General features: G+C 53.0%; 5 protein-coding genes across 5 annotated transcripts; 2 read left to right on the top strand and 3 right to left on the bottom strand.

Annotated features, from left to right (window-relative positions):
* Nucleotides 1-142: 142 nt before the first annotated feature.
* UMAG_02255 (uncharacterized protein) lies at nucleotides 143-3,128 on the bottom strand (the record flags this gene model as incomplete). The annotated part of the gene is made up of 2 exons (XM_011390289.1): nucleotides 143-492; nucleotides 542-3,128. The coding sequence occupies 2 exons, from the start codon at nucleotides 3,126-3,128 to the stop codon at nucleotides 143-145; spliced, it is 2,937 nt and encodes a 978-aa protein (XP_011388591.1).
* A 752-nt stretch (nucleotides 3,129-3,880) lies between these two features.
* UMAG_02254 (uncharacterized protein) lies at nucleotides 3,881-4,849 on the top strand (the record flags this gene model as incomplete). Its single annotated transcript, XM_011390288.1, has 1 exon — nucleotides 3,881-4,849. One exon carries the CDS (start codon nucleotides 3,881-3,883, stop codon nucleotides 4,847-4,849), a length of 969 nt encoding a protein of 322 aa, XP_011388590.1.
* A 370-nt stretch (nucleotides 4,850-5,219) lies between these two features.
* Nucleotides 5,220-7,498, bottom strand: UMAG_02253 (uncharacterized protein; the record flags this gene model as incomplete). The annotated part of the gene is made up of 3 exons (XM_011390287.1): nucleotides 5,220-5,278; nucleotides 5,363-6,119; nucleotides 6,212-7,498. The coding sequence occupies 3 exons, from the start codon at nucleotides 7,496-7,498 to the stop codon at nucleotides 5,220-5,222; spliced, it is 2,103 nt and encodes a 700-aa protein (XP_011388589.1).
* Nucleotides 7,499-8,173: 675 nt separating this feature from the next.
* Nucleotides 8,174-10,586, top strand: UMAG_02252 (translation initiation factor eIF2B subunit gamma; the record flags this gene model as incomplete). The annotated part of the gene is made up of 4 exons (XM_011390286.1): nucleotides 8,174-8,999; nucleotides 9,082-9,902; nucleotides 9,986-10,365; nucleotides 10,451-10,586. 4 exons carry the CDS (start codon nucleotides 8,174-8,176, stop codon nucleotides 10,584-10,586), a joined length of 2,163 nt encoding a protein of 720 aa, XP_011388588.1.
* A 2,079-nt stretch (nucleotides 10,587-12,665) lies between these two features.
* UMAG_02251 (uncharacterized protein) lies at nucleotides 12,666-13,290 on the bottom strand (the record flags this gene model as incomplete). The annotated part of the gene is made up of 2 exons (XM_011390285.1): nucleotides 12,666-12,895; nucleotides 13,218-13,290. 2 exons carry the CDS (start codon nucleotides 13,288-13,290, stop codon nucleotides 12,666-12,668), a joined length of 303 nt encoding a protein of 100 aa, XP_011388587.1.
* Nucleotides 13,291-19,437: the final 6,147 nt, after the last annotated feature.

Here is a 19,437-nt window from a genome sequence, read left to right as displayed (position 1 = left end):
TTCTTGATTCTTGATAGATCGCACTGCAATGATCCACCTCTGTGCAACTCGCACCACGCTGCTGATTCCTTTACACGAGGCGTAAGTGTACAGATCATATGCTGGATGCTTCGTAGCTGCGCGGCGAAGTGTCTGCTTGTGTTTAGCTCTCGTCCTCGTCTGAAGACGCATCTGAAGACGCATCCGCTACCTCCGTGTCGCTGTCTTGGGCGGTGCGGCTCGGGCATTGTTGCACTTGCGGCACCAGTGTGATCTCGTCGTCTTTGGTAAAGTCCATGAACAACTGCGTCAGCACAAACACGGCAAAGTCGCGATGCGTCCAGTAGCAAAGGTGCGCACCGAGCGCATCCAGGTAAGCACTCAGACTGATGCTTTCCGACAGATGATAGTCGATACAGCCGTGCGGATTGAGCGGCGCGGAAACGACGTTCCGCGCGCTCGAGCGATCCCAGATCAAAGTCGTGCTTCGAGTCCGCCTCGTCAAACGCGATGCTAGACGCACCAAGCGCCGTCTCTGGTTGCAGCGTCTTCTTGCGTGTACCTCTTTCCGTCTCCATTTCACGCGCCGATCCCGCAGCTCCGAGGTCGCAAGCCGTCGCGCTGGCATCTCGTAGATGCTGCCACTTGCGCACCGTCTGGATGTAGTCGGATGCTTCCACGATGCATTTTCCTTTCTCTCTCCGTGATACATGCCTCTGTTCATCCGGAGAAAGGTCGCAAGGAAGCGCTGTATCGTCCTTCTCCAATATCCTCGCCTGTCTAATGATCTTACCCACCCCTTGGAACGGATGATCTTTGTACTTTTCAAACACCTGAGTGACGCTCATACGAGGCAGCGACAGTGTCCGCAGAACGGCCTCGGCGGCACTCTCAATCGCAACCGGTTTGATCAGCTTGGCGTATGCCGAGTCGACGGTAGGCGCTAACTTGAATGCAACGGGATCATTCGGATTAAAGATGTTGTACACATTCTCGGCGGCAAGGCAGCCGTATCGGCCAGTGTCGCCATCGACCGCATCCGAGTCGTTGTTGGGATGCCTTTGCGTGCCACTCCTCGCGATGAGTTGTCCGCCGTTCAGGTGAAAGAAAAAGGCGACAGGCGAACCAATCAAGAAGAGGTTCTTGACATTAAAGTGGAGGCGGTCATTGCGTCGCAAAGCCTCGTGATCGGACTGGTGGACCTGTGAAAGTGGTAGTACCTTGGAAGGCTGCGCTGACAGGATATCCACCGACAATGCCGAGCCCAGAGAATGGCCGATGATGGAAACGCGACCTCCCTTTTCTTCAAAGTCTGGATTGCGACGACAGAAGAGGCGGTACGTACGATTGAGCTCAGAGATGACCGAATCTATCATCTTTTGGCGATGTCGTGACAGGTAGAAAGGCACGTCGAGGATCACCTTCGTAATGATGTTGCGGATCACGGGGATGGCCGCAGAGTTGGTGATGTCGTCCAAGGTATAGAAGTTGTCGTTGCTTTCGGGCTCGTCGTCAAATTCCACGAATCTGCGCCAGCAGATCGGAATGAATTGTGCGCGACGACCTCGAGAGAGTCGACGCATGGCAGGGTCGCGTGCATTCTCGCTGGCCAGATTACGCAGATGCTCGACGTCATAGACAAAATCGAGAGCCTCAAAGTCTTCGACCAGCGACTGGCCGATCCCGTGGATGGCAAATACGAGCTCTGGCGGCTCATCCTTGCGATCGTCCGGTAAGAGATCTGGATCGTTCTCGGAGCGCTTCTGTCGATCCAACTCGTCGTGGGTCATCTGCTGCTTGAGCTTGCGCTTCTCTTCTTCGGAAGCTTGGTTTTCATCGTAGCCAAAGAGCCGTTTGAGAGCCACTAAGGGGCGCAAGGCTGCATCGCTCGAGGGAACGAGCTTGGCAGCAAAGGATGTTCGCTCGTCCTCATCTGCGTTTGTCGAAGGCTTGGCTCGATGTGGACCGTCGGCGCCGCCGCCGGAAGGAGGAGTGGAGGAAGTTTTTGCAGCGCCTTCATGCTTCGAGGCAGAGTGAGCACCTATGCTAGAGCCTTTCTTTTGAGCTTGGGTATATCTGGAAGAGCCTTTGACGCCCGACGCTTTATCCTTTTTGTCATCGTCAGCCCAAGGGAGTGAAAGGTTGAAAAGTGGACTGAACGACATTTGCTCGGCAAGCTGTTCTGCGCGGTCGAAGCCTCGGACCACAATCGAACCGCCGACAACAGACATTAAGCGGCCGCGGACATCCTCAGAGAATATGCGACCCACCTCGGCATCTTGGAAAGAGACCTGGCCATTCTCCTTCATGCTTGGAAGCTGATAGAGTTTGGACTTGTCGGTTTGCTCACTCGTATCATGTTGACGTTTGGAGCTCTCGGCATTACACGTTGAAGTTTGCAACCAAGGACGAGCTTGTGAGTATGCGCTGTCGAGGTCCTGAGATAAGGGATCATCCCAGCTGATGGGTGCGTAAGATCCGTCGGTGAGTGACGAGTAGAACCACGTTGCACGCACGACCTTGAGCAAGACACCTTTCCAAAAGACAGGATAAAGCGTCATGCACTCGAGATCCACGTCGAAGAGGTTGTCCTCCATGACCTCTACTTTTGCCATGCGTTCCGACTCGGGCTCGTCCGGATCGAGGATGAGGTTGACGTGGATCTTTTCAGATTCCGACTTGTTGGACTCCTGTTCGGAGGTATCGTGCTCGGTTGAACGAGACTGGTTTGCGTCATTGCTGTCGTCCGAGTGGCCATCTTTGTTGACAAAGGGAACGAATCCTCTCAATCCTCCAAGCCACGAGCTTCTCGAGCCTTTACGTTCGAGTGCGGCCGAGTCGTCTTTATGCTCGTTGTCGTGAGATGGTTTCCCATAGCCGGCTATTGCAGACTGGATGGCATCGACACCAGATGGTGGAGCGCGAGGCAAAGATGATGGTGTCTGTCGCTTTTCGTTGTCACCAAGCTGCTGTTCGCGATGGGAACGGGCCCACGCTTCTCCACCCAATTTGTTCCATCGTTGTTCGAGCTTATCGTTGTCGTGAGGCTGAAACGTAGCCCAAGTGTCGCCTCGAGCGTACATCCATTGTGCCCTCTGGGGGGGAGGCGCGAACGAAGCTGATTGGCCAGACTGCGATGGCTGACTCATAATTGCCACAGTCAGTAGCGAGCGGTCTGAAGCTCAAATTGACGGACATCAGTGTGCCGACGGTGGTTGTAACTGGAAGAAAGGGGCGTGGGAGCTGAGTTGGTGTTGTTAGGGTTCGTCACGAGTCGTGAGTGGTTTGCGGTTTCACGCTTGCTTCGGTTACGCCGATTCCGAACGTTGCGTTTGAATCACTCACAACTCACGAACTCCCAGTCGTGAGTGCAGCGGTGAACTGACGACAGCAGCCGTTAAGTTGACTTTAGTTAACTTAGTTGCCAGGCTGCATGTGCATCTTGCGTGGCCCGATTCGCAACTCGTGACTGGCGAAACGCCGTGAATGAGGCGTGAGGATAACTTAGGGTCCAGCGTACGGCTGCTTCCGTATCGCGCAGCAGCCTCGCCTTGCAAGGCAAGGCAAAGCAAAAAGCGACAAAAAAAACTTGAATTAAAATAAAACAAGTTAAATCAAAAAGGGGGTTTGCATGGCACAGCCCGCTCAGTTTCGTAGGTGGCGGCAGACTTGTAAAGTCACGAGTGGGACGATGTGGTTTGTTTAGATTTCGTCCAATCCCAAACGCCTTTTTGACGGCTTTCAGACACTCGTATCTTTGAATCTCACCACCAATCGCCTCTACATCAACGTCGCACTGCATGGTCTCGTCCTCTCATTCTTACCCATTCCACCTTTGAACGCCCCCAAGGTGGAGTGTTGAGAGTCTGCTTCTGCTCGCGACCACCATCACCGCCTTATCATGACAATCAACACGCATTCCACCATGCTTCTCGCAGCACTCGCCCTGGCCACCTCCTTCGCCTCGGCCCAAATCGTTGATCCTTCGAATTCGGACAACTCATCGACTGGATCCGATACTGTCGCATCTTCAACTTCTTTCGACTCTGTACATTCGGTTGCCATGTCGCCGCAAACAACCATTTCCTATTCCTTTTGGGACAATTTGGCCAGACACTGGACAGAGGCCGATAGCACCAAACAGACCTTCATGGCCATCCTGCTCATTCTCCAGCTCGTTGTTCTCTTTTCCTTCATCAAACGATCTCTCGACAAGATGTTTGGTCGTCGCGCAGAGTACCGCAATCAGCGTACAAAGCGTTTCGCTCGCAGAGCTGCCGTCGCCGCTGCCGGTGGTTCCTCCAAGATGGCCATCCCACTCAGCCACCAGCGCCCGCTTTATCGTCCAGATGTCAAGCCACAACTTCCGCCTCGACCTTGTCAAAATCATCCTCTTCGCTCGTCGCTGCCATCTACCTCCCAATCTTGCTTTCAGACCACCTCAACCGGCGACATCGTCTTACCCTCCTGGACCGACGCCGGCCCCACTCCGCTGAGAGTCATCATCGAAGAGCCCGAGGACAACTTCTCTCGTAGCAGCTCCCCCCTGTCCTCTCGACCCCACTCGCCAGCCTTGTACCGTGACTCGCAGCGCTCGCCAGTCACGGCCGTCTTTCCAGACGCCTCCTCTCCACACCCGTGGTCCCACCCTTCCGCCTCTCAGAGAGACAGCACCTCGCTCAGGCTCAGGGAGCGCAACGACTATTCCGTGCTCCCTTTCACCATCGATCGCTCTTCTACTCCAGACACTCGTCTTGAAGAGGTAAGGCGACCTTTCAGTCGGCCCTGCCACAACGACAACTACACCTTCATCTCCTCTCAGCTTCCCTTCGCAGATCCGCTCTCAGCACAATCGTCCTCACCTGCCTAATTGTGACTCCCCTGATAATAGATAGATACCCTTTCCGCAACGTATCAATGCGGTCACCACATCAACCTGTTTTTTTTTGTCTTTTGAAACGCAGCATCAACATCTCGGTCAACTCTAATATGCAGTCTTTTCCTCGATCTCTACCTTCTCCTTGACGTAACTCTGCTCTGTCCAGGCAGAACCATCTCACCTCAAAACATGTACTTCTAGGCTGCACTTCCTTTCGCTTTGTATTCGCTAGGCAGCGTCCTTTAGCTCGGAAATATCACCGTACACTGGAGTATCTAGGTGTGAACTCTCTATTAATTTATTTCAACGCGTGCCGCCCTCCGCGCTGTGGCCTTGGCGCACTCTGAGTGGGAAATGAGCATCAACATTGATGCACTGCGCCAGTTTTACCACTGGCCGTGTCAGAGATCGCCGTCCATACTGTTCGTTGTGAGTGTCAAATAGAGTAGAAATGTCAGTAAGCTGGTCACAAAGTTGGACGAAGAGAAGGATAGATCTACTTACCGCTGATGACGAGAACGATCGAGCCGAAGAAGGCGCACGCCACACTGAGCGGGCGTGTTGATTGCCACCACTTGCGATTCGCCGCTGCGGGTCGGAATCGTACGCTCGCACCGGGCCGAAGCGGGAGCTCGACTTCATCTACGTCAACAGACTCCCTGATAGTGCTATCGAGCCCAGGCCCAGCCAATCGACCGCCCTCCATTCTCTCCAGACGGTCGTGCGTGGATGGCTCCTCTTCCGCCTCATCATCGTATTGATTGGCTCGGATCGGATCCTGGCCACGCTCAATCGAGACGTTGGGGTGATCAATGAGCGCCTCGTGCTCATGTCCTCCTTGCTGTGTACCATGCTGGTGGTTTGCGTTGCTGCTACTGTTGCCGCTGCTGACCCCATGATCGCGCCAAGATGAGCTGGTAAGATGAGGCAAATCCGCAGTTGGTACTCGCTTGCCCGTCTCGCTGGTGAGCTTGAGGTAGCAAAGACTTGGAAAGATGAAGGCCAAAGCTGTTGCACTGAGACCACCAGTGAGCTCGAGCACGATACCCAAATCGCAAGTCAAAAGCGAAATGATCATAGCAGTTACGACGAGACTCGAGGTAAAGATGAGATGGCGGTTGCGATCGAATTCGCCTGCGAAGAAGTAGGTCTCGAGAACCTCGCGGCAAACAAAGCATTCGAGCGGCAAGGTGGTGAGCATGTTGAGACCAAAAAGACCACGAGCGATATTGACAATGACGTCGTCGTTTGGGAAGTTGTTCTGGGCATCAGAGGAGCAGAGAGGACGCAAAGACGGGCAAGTCAGGTTCCATCCTTTTTAAGCAGTCATCCGAGAGTGAGCAAGCTACTTACAAGAACATTGCTGAGGGTCTTCTCTTCGAAACTCCAGTATCCGGCTACGCTCATTGTGATGGTGGCAGCTGCAGCGATGATGGTAGAGTAGTGTGTGACCTGACCAAACTTGTTCATCGAAGGTTCCTTGAGTGAACCGTAGATGAGTAGTGAGTTGTGATGGCAGACAAACGCAAAGCTGATGACCGAGATGGAACGAACCAGATTCGAAACATTGACAATGGTGAAGCGAAGGCTGGGATCTCCCTTGAGCTCGGCGGGCATAGCAGGGCCTCGGATCGTGACGGCGACGATGATGACAACCATGGAAACGAGCGCGATGGCGCTAGCCTTGCTGAGTTTTTCAATGTTACGGTACAGAGAGAGTGGATAGGAGATTGCAAGGGTGAAGAAGGTGATAACGAACTGTCGATTGGCGAGAAAACTTCCAGATAAAGACGGAAAGATCATCTTGATGACATGGGGGATCGTGTCACCGATAACGACGCAAAAGGCGCACATTCCACCAAACCCAAAGGCAAATTGAAAGATAGACACCGCGGCCTTTCCGTTCTGACCAAAGCAATGCTCCATGATTTCGATGTAGGTGATGCGACCGCTGAGTTTTGCGTTGAGGACGATGAGTCGAATTGTCCAGTCTGTGAGAAAGGAGAGACCGACGAGTAGCACCAGGCCAGCGACGAAGCCAGACTCTCGCATGGAGTAGGGTAGACCTACGATACCGGCGCCAAGAATGCTATTGGCCATGTTGACAGTGGCGTCGAAGACACCTGCGCCTCTCTTAAGCCAGTCGGGGATACCTTCTCCATCCCAGCCAGGCACACCTAACGATTGGCGTATGGAGCGAATGTCGTGGCCCAGGCCGTCCAGAGAGGCACGGATACGGCTTGGGCCTGGAATGCGATCTATGAGCGAAGGAGCAGCATCGCTGCGCCTGTGTGCATAGTTGGTGGAGGAGCTCGCGACCGAGGTATACATGGGATCGTCGTTGGAGCGAAGGCCGATATGCGAAGCTTGAATGGCCACCACGTCGTCTTCCTCGTCAATATCATCCGAGTCTGCCTCGAATTGAGCCTCTTTTGAAGACGTGGTAGATTTCAGAGGGAGAGGAGTGCGCGTTGAGGCGGCTGCGTTTGAGTAGGACGGTAGCTCGGTATCGCCTGCTGACGGGGTAAGCGGCTGTGTGGGTGAATGAGAGGCATGGTCGTCATCATATGAAAAGATGGTATTGTCGGCTGCGCTCTGCTGGCCTGAGCGCAGCTTCGACTGTGACAGTGGGCTGGACATGGACTTGTATGGTACATTGGCCCAAAACGCCACCGTCTTGACTTTCAAATGAAGTTAGTTACGAGTTCTTGCAAGCCGCGGCCATCGATGCTCCCTTCTGTGCCTCGTTTGCCGTGATCGAGAAGCCGAGATTGGATCTGTCGACCGTTGTGTCGGGGATTGCTAAAGAGCTGTGGTGTGAGTCTGTTGAACGAGTAGATGTCGACTGCCTATCGCGTGTCAGTGTTCTGAACCAAAGGATGCTCGCAGGTGTTGAGCATGGTGAGCTGTGAAGAAGCTAGAGACAGCATGTCGGCACCGCCCTATTCACGATTGAACCGTGAGCCGTGCTCTGATTCACGATTTATTCATTCGTGATTATCACGTATGTACTGTGTAGCACCGTGTACGCACGAGACACTCACACTCACGACTCACGACTCGTGACGAACGGGTCCGTGCAAGATCGTCAGACAACGCACATGCTTTCAGAAAGAAAAAAATCGTGAATCACGAATCACGAATCACGAATCACGAATGGTGACTCGTGACTGTGAACAACGCGAGAACAAAAGGTCCGCCGCTCACACGTGATTCGCACAGAAGTTTACGAATTCCACACCTTTTTGCGTTACTCCACCATCCTTACTTCCACGACTCTCACTCACAGCCAACTCTGTTCGACGCTCCAAGCAAATGGCCGCCATCACGTCTGGAGGTGCTCATCTGCACCCTCCTCTGGTGCAGCCCATCATCTTTTGCGGTCCGGGAAGCAATCTCTATCCACTATGTTCCTCTACTCTCGCCGCTGATATCTCCCAAGACACTCGCCCGTCAGACCAGCACGACCTGCCAAAGGCTATGCTTCCCGTGTTCAATCGCCCGATGATCGCCTATGCTTTGCAGCAGCTTCTCTCCGCCGGTCTCCGTCATGCTGTCGTCTTTGCTCCCTCAGAACATCACTCCATCATGACAGCCGCACTCAAGTCTTTGATCCTCATTCCGCCAACCCTGATCCAGTCCGGCAAGAAGCATGTCTCTTCCACAGCTGCTGCCGCTGCTGCTGCTGCCGTTGAGGAAGCATCAAAGTACCCCAATGTCTCGGTATCGGTTGGTCTGAATAGCACTTCGGCTGCCTCAACCACACCCGCTGCTTCCAATCCCTATCTCTCCGGCAGTTCCTTTGCTGTCTCGTCCATGCAAAACGAGACTGTCATGCGTGTCGACCTCTTACCCCTCGGCCCTGATGACGCCACCAACTCCAAGTCCGATTCTCGCATCTCCAGTTCTGCAAGCAAGTACAAAAAGCTTGGTACCGCTGGTCTCATCACCTGGCTCCATTCCATCGGAAGGCTTGATAAAGACCCTCTCGTCCTTCCCGTTGACCTGATCACACAGTCCTTCTCCCTCACCGACATTATCAATAGCCACGTATCTTCCGCGCCAGACTCGCCTGCATTGACTTGCCTCATGTACGAACGAGGTGCAGGCGAAGGTACGGGCAAAGAACGCGAAAAGGACGGTAAGTCTGAATTGTTCAAATTCATCTTTCTCCAATCCACCCGTACTGAGAACAAATAGTAGCTCGTTTTTGAATTATCCAGGACCGCCTAAGCTCTTCAGCGCCTACGATCGCGCTTCATTGAAAACCAGCAGTTTGTCTACATCGGACAGCAACGAGCATTGCACCACCCATCAGCTTCTTCTCCTGCAGGATTCCGACGACATCTCGGACATCGACTCTTCCGACCTTCACCTCCGCATGTCGCTCTTGTGGTCCCACCCTCACGTTCGCATATCCACCTCCCTTCTCGATTCACACGTCTACCTCTTCAGTCTTCAAAGGCTTCTCGGCCTTCTCAGCTCTGAAGCTGGTCAAAAAATGAAGAGCCTCCGCGAAGAGGTCGTTCCTTTCATGGTCAAGTGCAGCTGGATGGTGGGTCTCCGTGAAAAAGCTGGCTGGACCGACCAGGCGTCCAATGTTACGTCTTTCCCAGAGCAACCGTCGTTCTGGAACACCAAGTCGAACAAGGACAATGTCGCCAACCACCTCAGATCGAGCACCTTTGTCGACTCCGAGCTCCTTCAGGTAGGCTCATCCATACGACCTGCCCTTGACAAGATCGACTCTCGCTCTTCGCCGCTCTTCAGCCCTGGCCGTTCTCGACTTTTGTCACCCTCCGCTCACCCCGAAGCTGGAGGCCGTGCAGCCAGCTTGCTGAAGCAGACTCGCGCATCAGCAAAGATTGCTGCTAATCAGACCAGGGTGAACGCCCTTGTCTTCCGACTCTCGACAGAGAGGAAGCATCCTGTTGACCCTTCCGTTTCGATCGAAGAGCTACGAGAGAGGAGAGAAGATGCCAAATTCGAACCCTTCATCGCACGAGCCAACACCGTTCCTACCTATCTGGAATGCAATCGATATGTAAGCCTTTCAGCTCTTTTTCTTTACAGTTTCGTCACGCGCTCGAGCTCACACTTTCCTTCTCGCCGTCGTGACGCTCACAGCTACTGCGCAGCTTAGCCGGTGGGTCTGCCGGTCAATCAGGCAATTCAGCCTCACATAATGTGACCGCCGCCTCTCTACCATCTTCGGCGCTGTCACACCCTCTTCCCAATCAGTCGCTGCCGGCTCCCGCGGTCTCCGCTCAAGCAGCAGCTGATTCGACTTCTTCCCAGGCTCCACAGGATGCAGTTAAGGGTTTCGCGGTTGCACCCTTGATCGACACCAAATCACAAATCTCTTCCGATTCCTTGGTCGAAAGTTACACACGAGTCGGCGAACGCACCACCATCAAACGTAGTGTCATCGGACGCGGATGTGCTATTGGCAAGAATGTTAAGCTTACAGGTCTTGTTGTTATGGACGGCGTCAGGATCGGCGACAAGTAAGTCTTCGACTCGTTGCATCATCGCTTGATGTCTTCGCTTCAGCGCTGACCACATTTCCCCCGCTTTTGTTCTTTCTCACAGTGCCAAGCTCGAAAACTGCATTCTTGCAGCTGGCTCCACCGTGGAAGAGAAGTGCAACCTCAAGGATTGCGATGTCGCTGCCTCAGTCAGAGTACCTGCAGGCACAAATACCAAGGGTGAGAAGTTCGACGAGTGATGCGGACTCTACACGCCAGCGCACATGGTTACCTTATGAGCCACCTCAGCCAGCAATGCAGTCTTGAATGCCGTTAGACTCACGACTCTGAACCGCTTCGCCTGGAAAAATTTCATTACTTCAACCAACTCATACCATGTCTTTCCTGTGCGTCCAATGTGCTCGCTTGTTCATGAATTTGAGATTGTCAACTGGCTCAGGTCTCCCTTAGTGCATATGCACGATCGCATTTGCATTTGCATTGACCGGACGTCAACCTCGATCCATCAAGACTGGGCGTCACCTGAAGCAAGTTCATCGAGTGTAGAAAGCCCTGGTTATACTTGACGGATGGATAGTTGTGTTAAGGGAGGAGTAAGTTGCTGAATCGTGAGCTTTAAATGAATCCGCCCACCTTTTCGCCACTCTGCGCCCTTTTGAATTTTCAAGAGCGGAGAACTCACCTTGTTATGCTGCCCCTGGAGCACGCTGAATTACACTGCTGAATCAGTGAACGAGCTGTCCTGTGCTACACATGGTGTCACAGCGCTGACAACCAAAAAAAAAAAAAAAAAAAAAAAAAAAGTCGTGTTGGGTCAGCTTGCTAAGGTGCATACGAATTCAAGTGAACGACGCTGTTGCCGTCGACTTCCCACACAAAGTCGAGAAACGGGCAATGTTGAAACACTTGAGTTGAATGGCACTGCTGTTTAGCCTGTTGAGGCTCCGTTGAGAAGGGCAATGCAATAAGACTGAGGAGCTCAGGTCAACTAATGCATCTAATTGACCCCGAATAGCTCTTTCTTTGTAACTTATCGGAGAGTCCCGCCACCACTAGAAAGCACGCCGAGCTTGCTGATATGCCTAACACGCAATTAAAGAGACAAAAGGTTCTAGGTGTCAGCGCTGGTGATCGTGGTAAGTCGTTCCATTCACGATTCTGCGTTGCTGCTCAGCAGCACTGTTGAGCTGGTCAGCGGTGACCTGATAGAGTCTGATGTCGATAGGCTGGCCAGCAATCCACCAAGCTCAATTATAGCCAGGCCAAGCTGCTGGAATCCGGGTATCTGACGTTCAACAATCACAAAGTCAGTCACCTCCCGTACTTCATCACACGCGTGAGGTCGCCGTGACACTTCTCTGCATCGCCTTTTGAGCGTTACAACAATCCCATAAGTACATTCGTGATTCCCGAAAAGCGGGAACAAGGGCGACATGCTTGAGGCGACGATCATGTACAATCGTGAATGCGGCGCATTGGATTGAGCTGCGACGAAAGCTGGCCCAAAACGGCTAACCTTTCGTTTGAGACGAGATCGCTAGGTGAGATTATGGCCAAAGCTTACCATTATACCTAGCCTTGATACTCATAACTCATATCCTGAACAAAGAAAAAAGTCGTCCTCGGAGCCATTCCGGCAACCATCTGCGAGGGGTGATTGCTGTGAGAAGCCACCTAGTAGGGTGGCTCCTCCTGAAGAGCCATTTGAGGAAGCACCCCCGATCGAGGCTCCTCCTCAGGGATGACTTTCACTAAGCAACCCTGGGTTGCTGGGGTGGCCTCCGATGAGCAACCACCCCATCAATCAACTGGTCACAGCATACAGCTCAATACGCCACAGTTGTTGTCGATGCAATCATGAATCACGAATATAATAAATTAATTAAAGCCAACGAGCGAGCAAGCAAGTGAGATGGACGAGTGAGTAAAGGGCCAGCAGCCAAACGAGTAAGCGAGACCAGCGCGATGAATGGGGCGGGTTAGCAGGTCACACTCGTGAATGATGCGCGGGAAAGCTGGCGACAAGGAATAGGATGATGCTTACCAACTAACTCAGGCAGTTAACGAAGGGGCTTTTGTGGCCATTGGCGGAGAGTGACTTGCGAGAGGAGGACAAAGACGAAGCATCCCAGCTGGATCGAGATCGCTTGCCGCAGACGGTCGGAGGCTGCAGTACGGTCCATGGTCGGTGGACAAGAGATGCCGCTGACAGTCTGCCCCCCTCACCTCGCCATCACCATGAGCAGCTTATCGCGCTCTCAATGGGGCCACAGACTTTGTCTCTGTAGACGCGAGGGTGGCAAGACCTTCACTTACGATTAGTGGAGATGGCACGAGACAAGGAGAGAGCATCGACGCTTAGCAGAAGGGGCGAGGACAAGATCTGATAGTGTGGCTTCAGCAGTGTCAGCACCAGCGCCGATCACAGCAGCAGCAACATCATCAGTGTCGGCATCAACAGTATCAACAGCGTCGGCAGTACCCGCAGCAGCATCCGCAGCACCACACCCGTATCGGCGCCAGCAACAGAAGCATACCGCTCCTCCCTCTGTACACGTCGCAGCAGCCTCGCGCTGAGCCAGTCTGTGCACGCTGCCGTCTTTTGATCAGCAAGGTCTCGGCCAAGGTCGAGTTTCATGCGGACATCTATCCGCTGACGATTCATGATTGGCTTCGTCTATAAGCTTGCTCGTCTTGGTCTAGCCCTGATGCTGCATCCGGTAGAAGCTGGCCTGCCCACTGTTGGGCTCGGTGGCATAGTCACGAGTGTCGGTCCCGGTACGGAAGGGCCACAACATCTCGTTGGTCCTCCACTATCGACCTCCTTCAGATGCTTGAGATCCGCTGTGCTTTCAGTCATGAGGACATACTTCTCCTCTCTGATCGATGCTCCCGCAAGCTGCTGGCTTTGCCAGTAACTCTCTTGCAACAGTCATGAGTCATGTCGTGAAAAAAGGAAAAAGTCGACCTAGGAACCACCCCGGCAACCACCCAGGGTAGGTCATAGGTGGCTTCTCACAGCAATCATGTTGATATTTTGGTGAATTTTTAGCGGGCGCTAGATGATCGAAGTCTCCCTTTCCTTAGAGAGGCGAGTTGGGACTGAGTAGTGGTCGAAAACGCTTTGGAATGTATATTTGGATAGTTTGTTTTGGACCAGTGAAACTACAAAGTGTGAGCGTTCCCTCTGTATTTATGTACATGAGTCCACTGGAGTATCCTACATCAGCTTCTCCCTATACGTCGCCTGCTCATACAACTGACTAGCTGTGGCCACAACTGGCCAGATGCATGAGTCTGCTCTCCCTCAGGTTCTACCACTTGGTGCGAGTCTGTAGCCAACGGCATATTCCCACAGTCGTGTATGAATCTACTCTGGGCTTCTCGCTACCAGCGCTATGTTGTGAACCGGGCAAACTCTGGCGTGTTACTATACTTGCGGGCGTACCGCGGTCGTACTGCGGGTGCATTGAGCGCATGTCGTGCGCATACTGCGGGTGTATCGCATGCGTACCGCGGACGTACCGCTGGTGCATTGAGCGCGCGTACTGAGACACCTACTCGTTCCCGTCCGGTCACTCGAGTATATCAGTTGGGTCACTGCAAGGGTTGCATGATTGTGGGCGATCAGACTAAACGCCAATCGCAGATATTCTAACAGATCACCCCTCGCAGGTGGCTCCTAGGGTGGTTCCGATGACAACCATCCATCCAATAGTTCGTCAGCCAGTCGCATAGGATATTCAATATTCGCGGTGAATCCTTAGCGGGCGCTGGATGATCGAAGTCTCCCTTTCCTTAGAGAGGCGAGTTGGGACTGAGTGGGGTCGAGAATGGTTTGGGATGTATTTGGATAGTGTGAATTGGACAAGGGACTAACTACAAAGTGTGAGCGTTCCCTCTGTATTTATGTACATGAGTCGACTGGAGTATCCTACATGAGCTTCTCCCTATACGTCAGCTCCTCATACAACTGACTAGCTGTGGCCACAACTGGCCAGATGCATGAGTCTGTTCTCCCTCAGGTTCTTCCACTTGGTACGAGTCTGTAGCCAACGGCGTGTTCCCACAGTCGTCCAGCGACTTGTGTGAATCTACTCTGGGCTTCTCGCTACCAGCGCTATGTTGTGAAGCGGGGAAACTCTGGCGAGTTACTATACTTGCGCGCGTACCGCGGTCGTACTGCGGGTGCATTGAGCGCGTGTCGCGCGCGTATGGCGCGCGTACTGCGAGTGTATCGCACGCGTACCGCGGTCGTATTCGCGGGTGCATTGAGCGCGTGTCGCGCGCGTATGGCGCGCGTACTGCGAGTGTATCGCACGCGTACCGCGGACGTACCGCTGGTGTACTGAGTGCGTGTCGCGCGCGTATGGCGCGCGTACTGAGACACCTACTCGTTCCCGTCCGGTCACTCGTGTATACCGGTTAGGTTACTGCAAGGGTTGCATGATTGTGGGCGATCAGACTAAACGCCAATCGTAGATATTCTAACACTCCCACTCGAATGGTGTTTGAGTGCCCAAATCATGAATCGCAGAGACACTGACGCTCCCACTCGGTGGGGATCGCGCCATGTTGCTCTCTGTCTTGATGTGTGCGGCGTAAAACTTTCCGTCCAAGTTTGGAAGGTGTGTGCGCCGTGTCCTCTTACGGATCGAAGTGTAAGTGTCTGGGGCATTTGAGGTGCGCTGCGGCTCTTTCCAGCGAATCTTTCCTCTAGGTGGGCCCTCGTTGAAGCTTCGTTCGGTGAGCTTTCGTTGACTACTTGACTGCTCCATGGTCCTGGGAAACCTACGTGATGCTCGTGATTTGGGAACTTTCACAGCTCGTTTTTTGGCGACGCGTGAGGTTTTGTTCCCTGAATACATCATGTATTCGTTCTCGTTATCCTCCAGTGGAGGGAGAATCAGGAAATGTGCATGGTGACTTTTGTGGATACCACTGTGTCAGTTGGGTTTCCAGTCCTTTTGCAAGTCCTTGAACCTTGATGGGACCTTCTTTGGATGATCCAAACCCATCAGGTCGAAAGCTGCGGCCAACAGGCTTTCTGTTGTATCGATCTGCCTAGTTTTCGCACGCGTTCAGCGAGGGCGAATTGAAGGTTGTGAAAGGCAGATGTTTCCGTCATGGAGTTTATTGAGAGGATTTCTCGTTGGACCTGTCTTTCAGGCCAATCTCCTTGCAGAACTTTTCGATCTGCTGACGGTTGAGCGTCTTTGTGAGCGCATCCGCTCGTTGCTCCCCTGACTCGGTATATTCGATGTTGATAACACCGACGGCGGCCAATTCGCGTATCTTGTGGTAGATGATGTCGATGTGCTTTGTAGCCTTGTGAAGTACCGGGGTTCTTGCATAGCTGGATCGCTGCCTGGTTGTCAATGTAGTGAGGTATTGCTTCTTTTCCTCGAAGTTGAAGGGAATGAAACAGGCTTCTGATCCACAACGCTTCTATCGCGCCTTCCGCGGCCGCGATATATTCAGCCATTTGTGTTGAGGTTGCGATGATAGGTTGTTGTTTGGATAGCCAGCTGATTGGGGAACCGTTCATTAGGAAGATCATTCCTGTGACGCTTTTGCGAGGGGTGTTTGTTGTGTCGACCGGTATGACGATCTTGTTTTTGGTGGTTAACTCTTGATTGGGAGAGTAAATCGCCTTCTGGTTTGCAAAATCAGCGTCCGTGAAGACCTCTAGGGTCAGATTCCTCCCACTCGCTAGTTTGGGGAACCGGAGGCGATAGTCCTGCGTAGTCTTGAGGTAACGGAGAAGGTGTTTTCCAGCAGAGAGTGCGTGGATCGTCGGTTGAGCTAAATAGCGGCTGAGAGCTTGTACCGCGTATGCCACATCTGGTCGAGTGTAGCAAGCCAGGTAGTTGACAGAGCCTACGAGCTGTTGGAAGAGTTCCTTGTCCGCGACGGAGCAGTGCTCGGGGTTTTCGGGATGAGCAATGCCAGTGGCGGGTAATGGTGTGAAGGCGGGTTTCGCTTCGAGCATCTGGAAACGATCGAGGATCTTTTGGATGTAACCAGGTTGGCCTAGGGAAGTGGAATTGGTAGATTTCGACACGCTGACGTTGAGCACAGAAGATAAATCGCCCTGATCTGTGATTTTAAATGAGTTTGGATTTCGGTGTGGAGCCAGGCGAGTTCCGATGCTTTTGGTGACGCAGCGACGAGGTCATCGACGTATAATGCAAGTAAGATCTGTCGTCCGGCCTTCTTGGAATGAAAGAGGCAGTGGTCTTCTTGCAGTTTCGTGAATCCGAGCTGTTCGAGTACCTTCGTAGCGAAGAGGTACCATTCGCGGCCGGCTTGCTTGAGACCGTAGTATGGCTTTGTTCAGGAAGCAGACCTTCCCGGGTACTTCGTGACCGGGAGGCATCGTCATGTATACTTCTGCCGATAGGCGTCCGTTTAAGAAAGCAGTGACTGCGTCCCAATGAACAATCTTCCAGTCGAATGCCGCGGCGAGGCCGATGAGGATGCGTAACGTGGTGGCCTTTACTACTGGAGAGAAGGTTTCGTCGTAGTCGTATCCGTATCGCTGTGTGAAGCCTCGTGCGACGAGTCGTGCCTTGTATTTGTCGAGAGATCCATCGGCCTTTTTCTTGATGGGCGAATACCCATTTGCAGCTGACCACATTGGTGGCTTTGTTTTGTGGGTGGTCTACGAGGGTCCAAGTCTTGTTGGATTCATGACTTTTGAGTTCTGCCTGGATGGCACCTTCCCATAGGGGCCAGTCGGCGCGCATGCGAGCTTGTTTCAGGGTGGCCGGTGGCTTTGAAAGATTTGTTGTCACGTGCCGGGCGTAATCGCCAAGTCTGTGGGGCCTTGCCCTAAGGTTGTAACGTGACTCGTCACCCGTGCTCTCGTTTGCGTTGTTTTTGTCTCCCACTGTTCTTGTATCTCCCACTGTTGTTGTATCTCCTCCCACTGTTTGGTGAGGAGTCGGGAGAAGAGCGAGAGGGTCATCGGACTCGTCATCTATTTCTTGATGCCGCGATGGGGAGTCCCGGCCTCGGATGTCTTGAGGTCGCCTTCTTGAGGGAATAAGGTTGATCGGTTCATGGAATTCGTCATCTGTGGATTCTGCTGAAGGAACAAGTTGTTGAGTTGGACTCTCCAGTGAATCACCGCTCTCGGTAGTATCTGCTAATTGCGCTTCCTCTATTGAGGCGAGATGAGGGTAGTTGGTGGCTCCCACTGGTTGACTGGGTTCTTCGGACGATGGGGAAGTCCTTGGGATGTTCAGCGATGAGCGGACCGGGGCCGGTAATCCTGGCCTCGGGAGATTGTTTCCCGTGGTTCCAGTTTCATCATCTGAAAGTTCCTCGAAGGGGGCTTCAGATTTTCGCCGAATCCGCTCGTTCTCCCGGAAGATGACGTGCCGACTTGTGAAGATCTGGCCGGTTTCTACGTCCATGAGTCTGTATATGTAAGGGTGGTTATTGCTAACATGTCCCAGGTGTATGCATTCAACAGACTTGGGATCCAGGGATTTGCGGAGTTCGTCAGGTACGCGTGCCCATGCTTTACACCCAAAGACCCGGAGGCCTTGAAGATCCTGGCGTTTGCCATGCATTCCTTCATGAGGTGTCTTGGAAGAATCCGTGCTGGTGGCCGACATGTTTCGAAGCTTCAGCCCGTGACTGAAGGCGAATGGCCAGTACTGGGTAGTCAAGTTTGCTTCTTCTAGCATGCACCGAATATAATCCTTGACAATCTGGTTAGTGCGCTCCACGAGACCGTTGGATTGTGGTGTGAATCTTGGAGTGACCTCTCGTCCTATACCTCGGTGATTGAGGTAGTTCGAGAACTCTCTGCTCAAGAATTCACCACCATTGTCCGTTCGGACTCGGCAGATACGCTTTCCCAGTTGCGTTTGGGTCCATCGATCGATGGTTCGGAATGCTTGGAAGGCTGATGACTTATAGATCAGTGCCGCCCCGAAGCAGTATCTCGTGCAATCGTCCACCATGAGTAGGTAATATTTCTCTTTGGATAAGCCTTCCGGCAGAGGCCCCGCAAGATCCATGTGAACTAGCTCGAGTGGTCGAGTTGTCTTGGGGTCCACGGCTCTTGATCGGTGCGTGCCTATGCTTCGACTTGATGCAGGTTTCGCAGTTGTTCCCGACAGAGAGGCCCGACATAGCCTTTAGGTTCATGCCGTCGGTAAGCGATGCTGTCTTGAGCGTGGCTTGCATGTGGAGGTGGCCTAGCCGTTGGTGCCAGAGTTTGGCTTGGTCCAAGGCTTTCTCGCTAGTAACGAGTTTGGCTACTGCGGTGGTAGTTCCTTCCACTAGCAGGTAGTTCACATCTCCACGGCGTTTGCCCCTCAGGGCCAGTCGACCCTTTTTGTCGAAGATTTCGACCGTTTTCTTGGTGAAGTTGATGCTTCCACCGAGGCGTTGCACCTGTGGTGTAGAGAAGAGATTGTTCCCAAGTCCTGGAACGTGGAGGACATCTTGAAGTGTAATCGACTTCCGCGATCCCTTCGAGTTACTCATCACCAGTCTGACGTTGCCCATGCCCAGCAACCGGAACTCCTCTGTTGTCAGCGACGAATACCTCCTGGACAGGAGATGGTCCGTACGTCGAGAAGAGGGTCTTGTCGCCGGTCATGTGTCGGCTTGCGCCAGAGTCAATGATCCAGGTTTCATTTTGGGGAGCGACGTTGTCATCGGGTGTGGACACGTGGAGACACAGATTCATCTCGTCGGAGTCGACTTGTGCCAGGTTTCCCGTCACTTTCTTGGTTTTCTTCTGCTTTTGCTTCTCGGTGCGATCCTTGTGTTTGGGACCTCCTTCCATGAAGCAGTCTTCGAGGTTATGGTTATCCCTCTTGCAGTTAGTGCAGAATTTGTCTTTGCCCTTTTTGACAGGCTGCGACTGGGCTTGCATGGCCCGAGCTGGGTATTGGCGCCGGAAAGACTTTTGCTCGGCTTCTTCAGCCATAATCGTGCTGACGGCAATTTCGTAGTCTTCCAGGGCCTTCTTGTTGGCTGTTTCGTCGGAATCTCCTTCCTTCTGGAAGAAGAGACGAGTGTTGAAGTAGAAGATCTTTCGCCAGACATCGTGCTGGGGACCGAGGC

The sequence above is a fragment of the Mycosarcoma maydis genome, chromosome 5, assembly GCF_000328475.2.
Source record: "Mycosarcoma maydis chromosome 5, whole genome shotgun sequence".
Lineage (NCBI taxonomy): Eukaryota > Fungi > Basidiomycota > Ustilaginomycetes > Ustilaginales > Mycosarcoma > Mycosarcoma maydis.
This window is presented reverse-complemented; position numbering and strand designations above follow the sequence as displayed.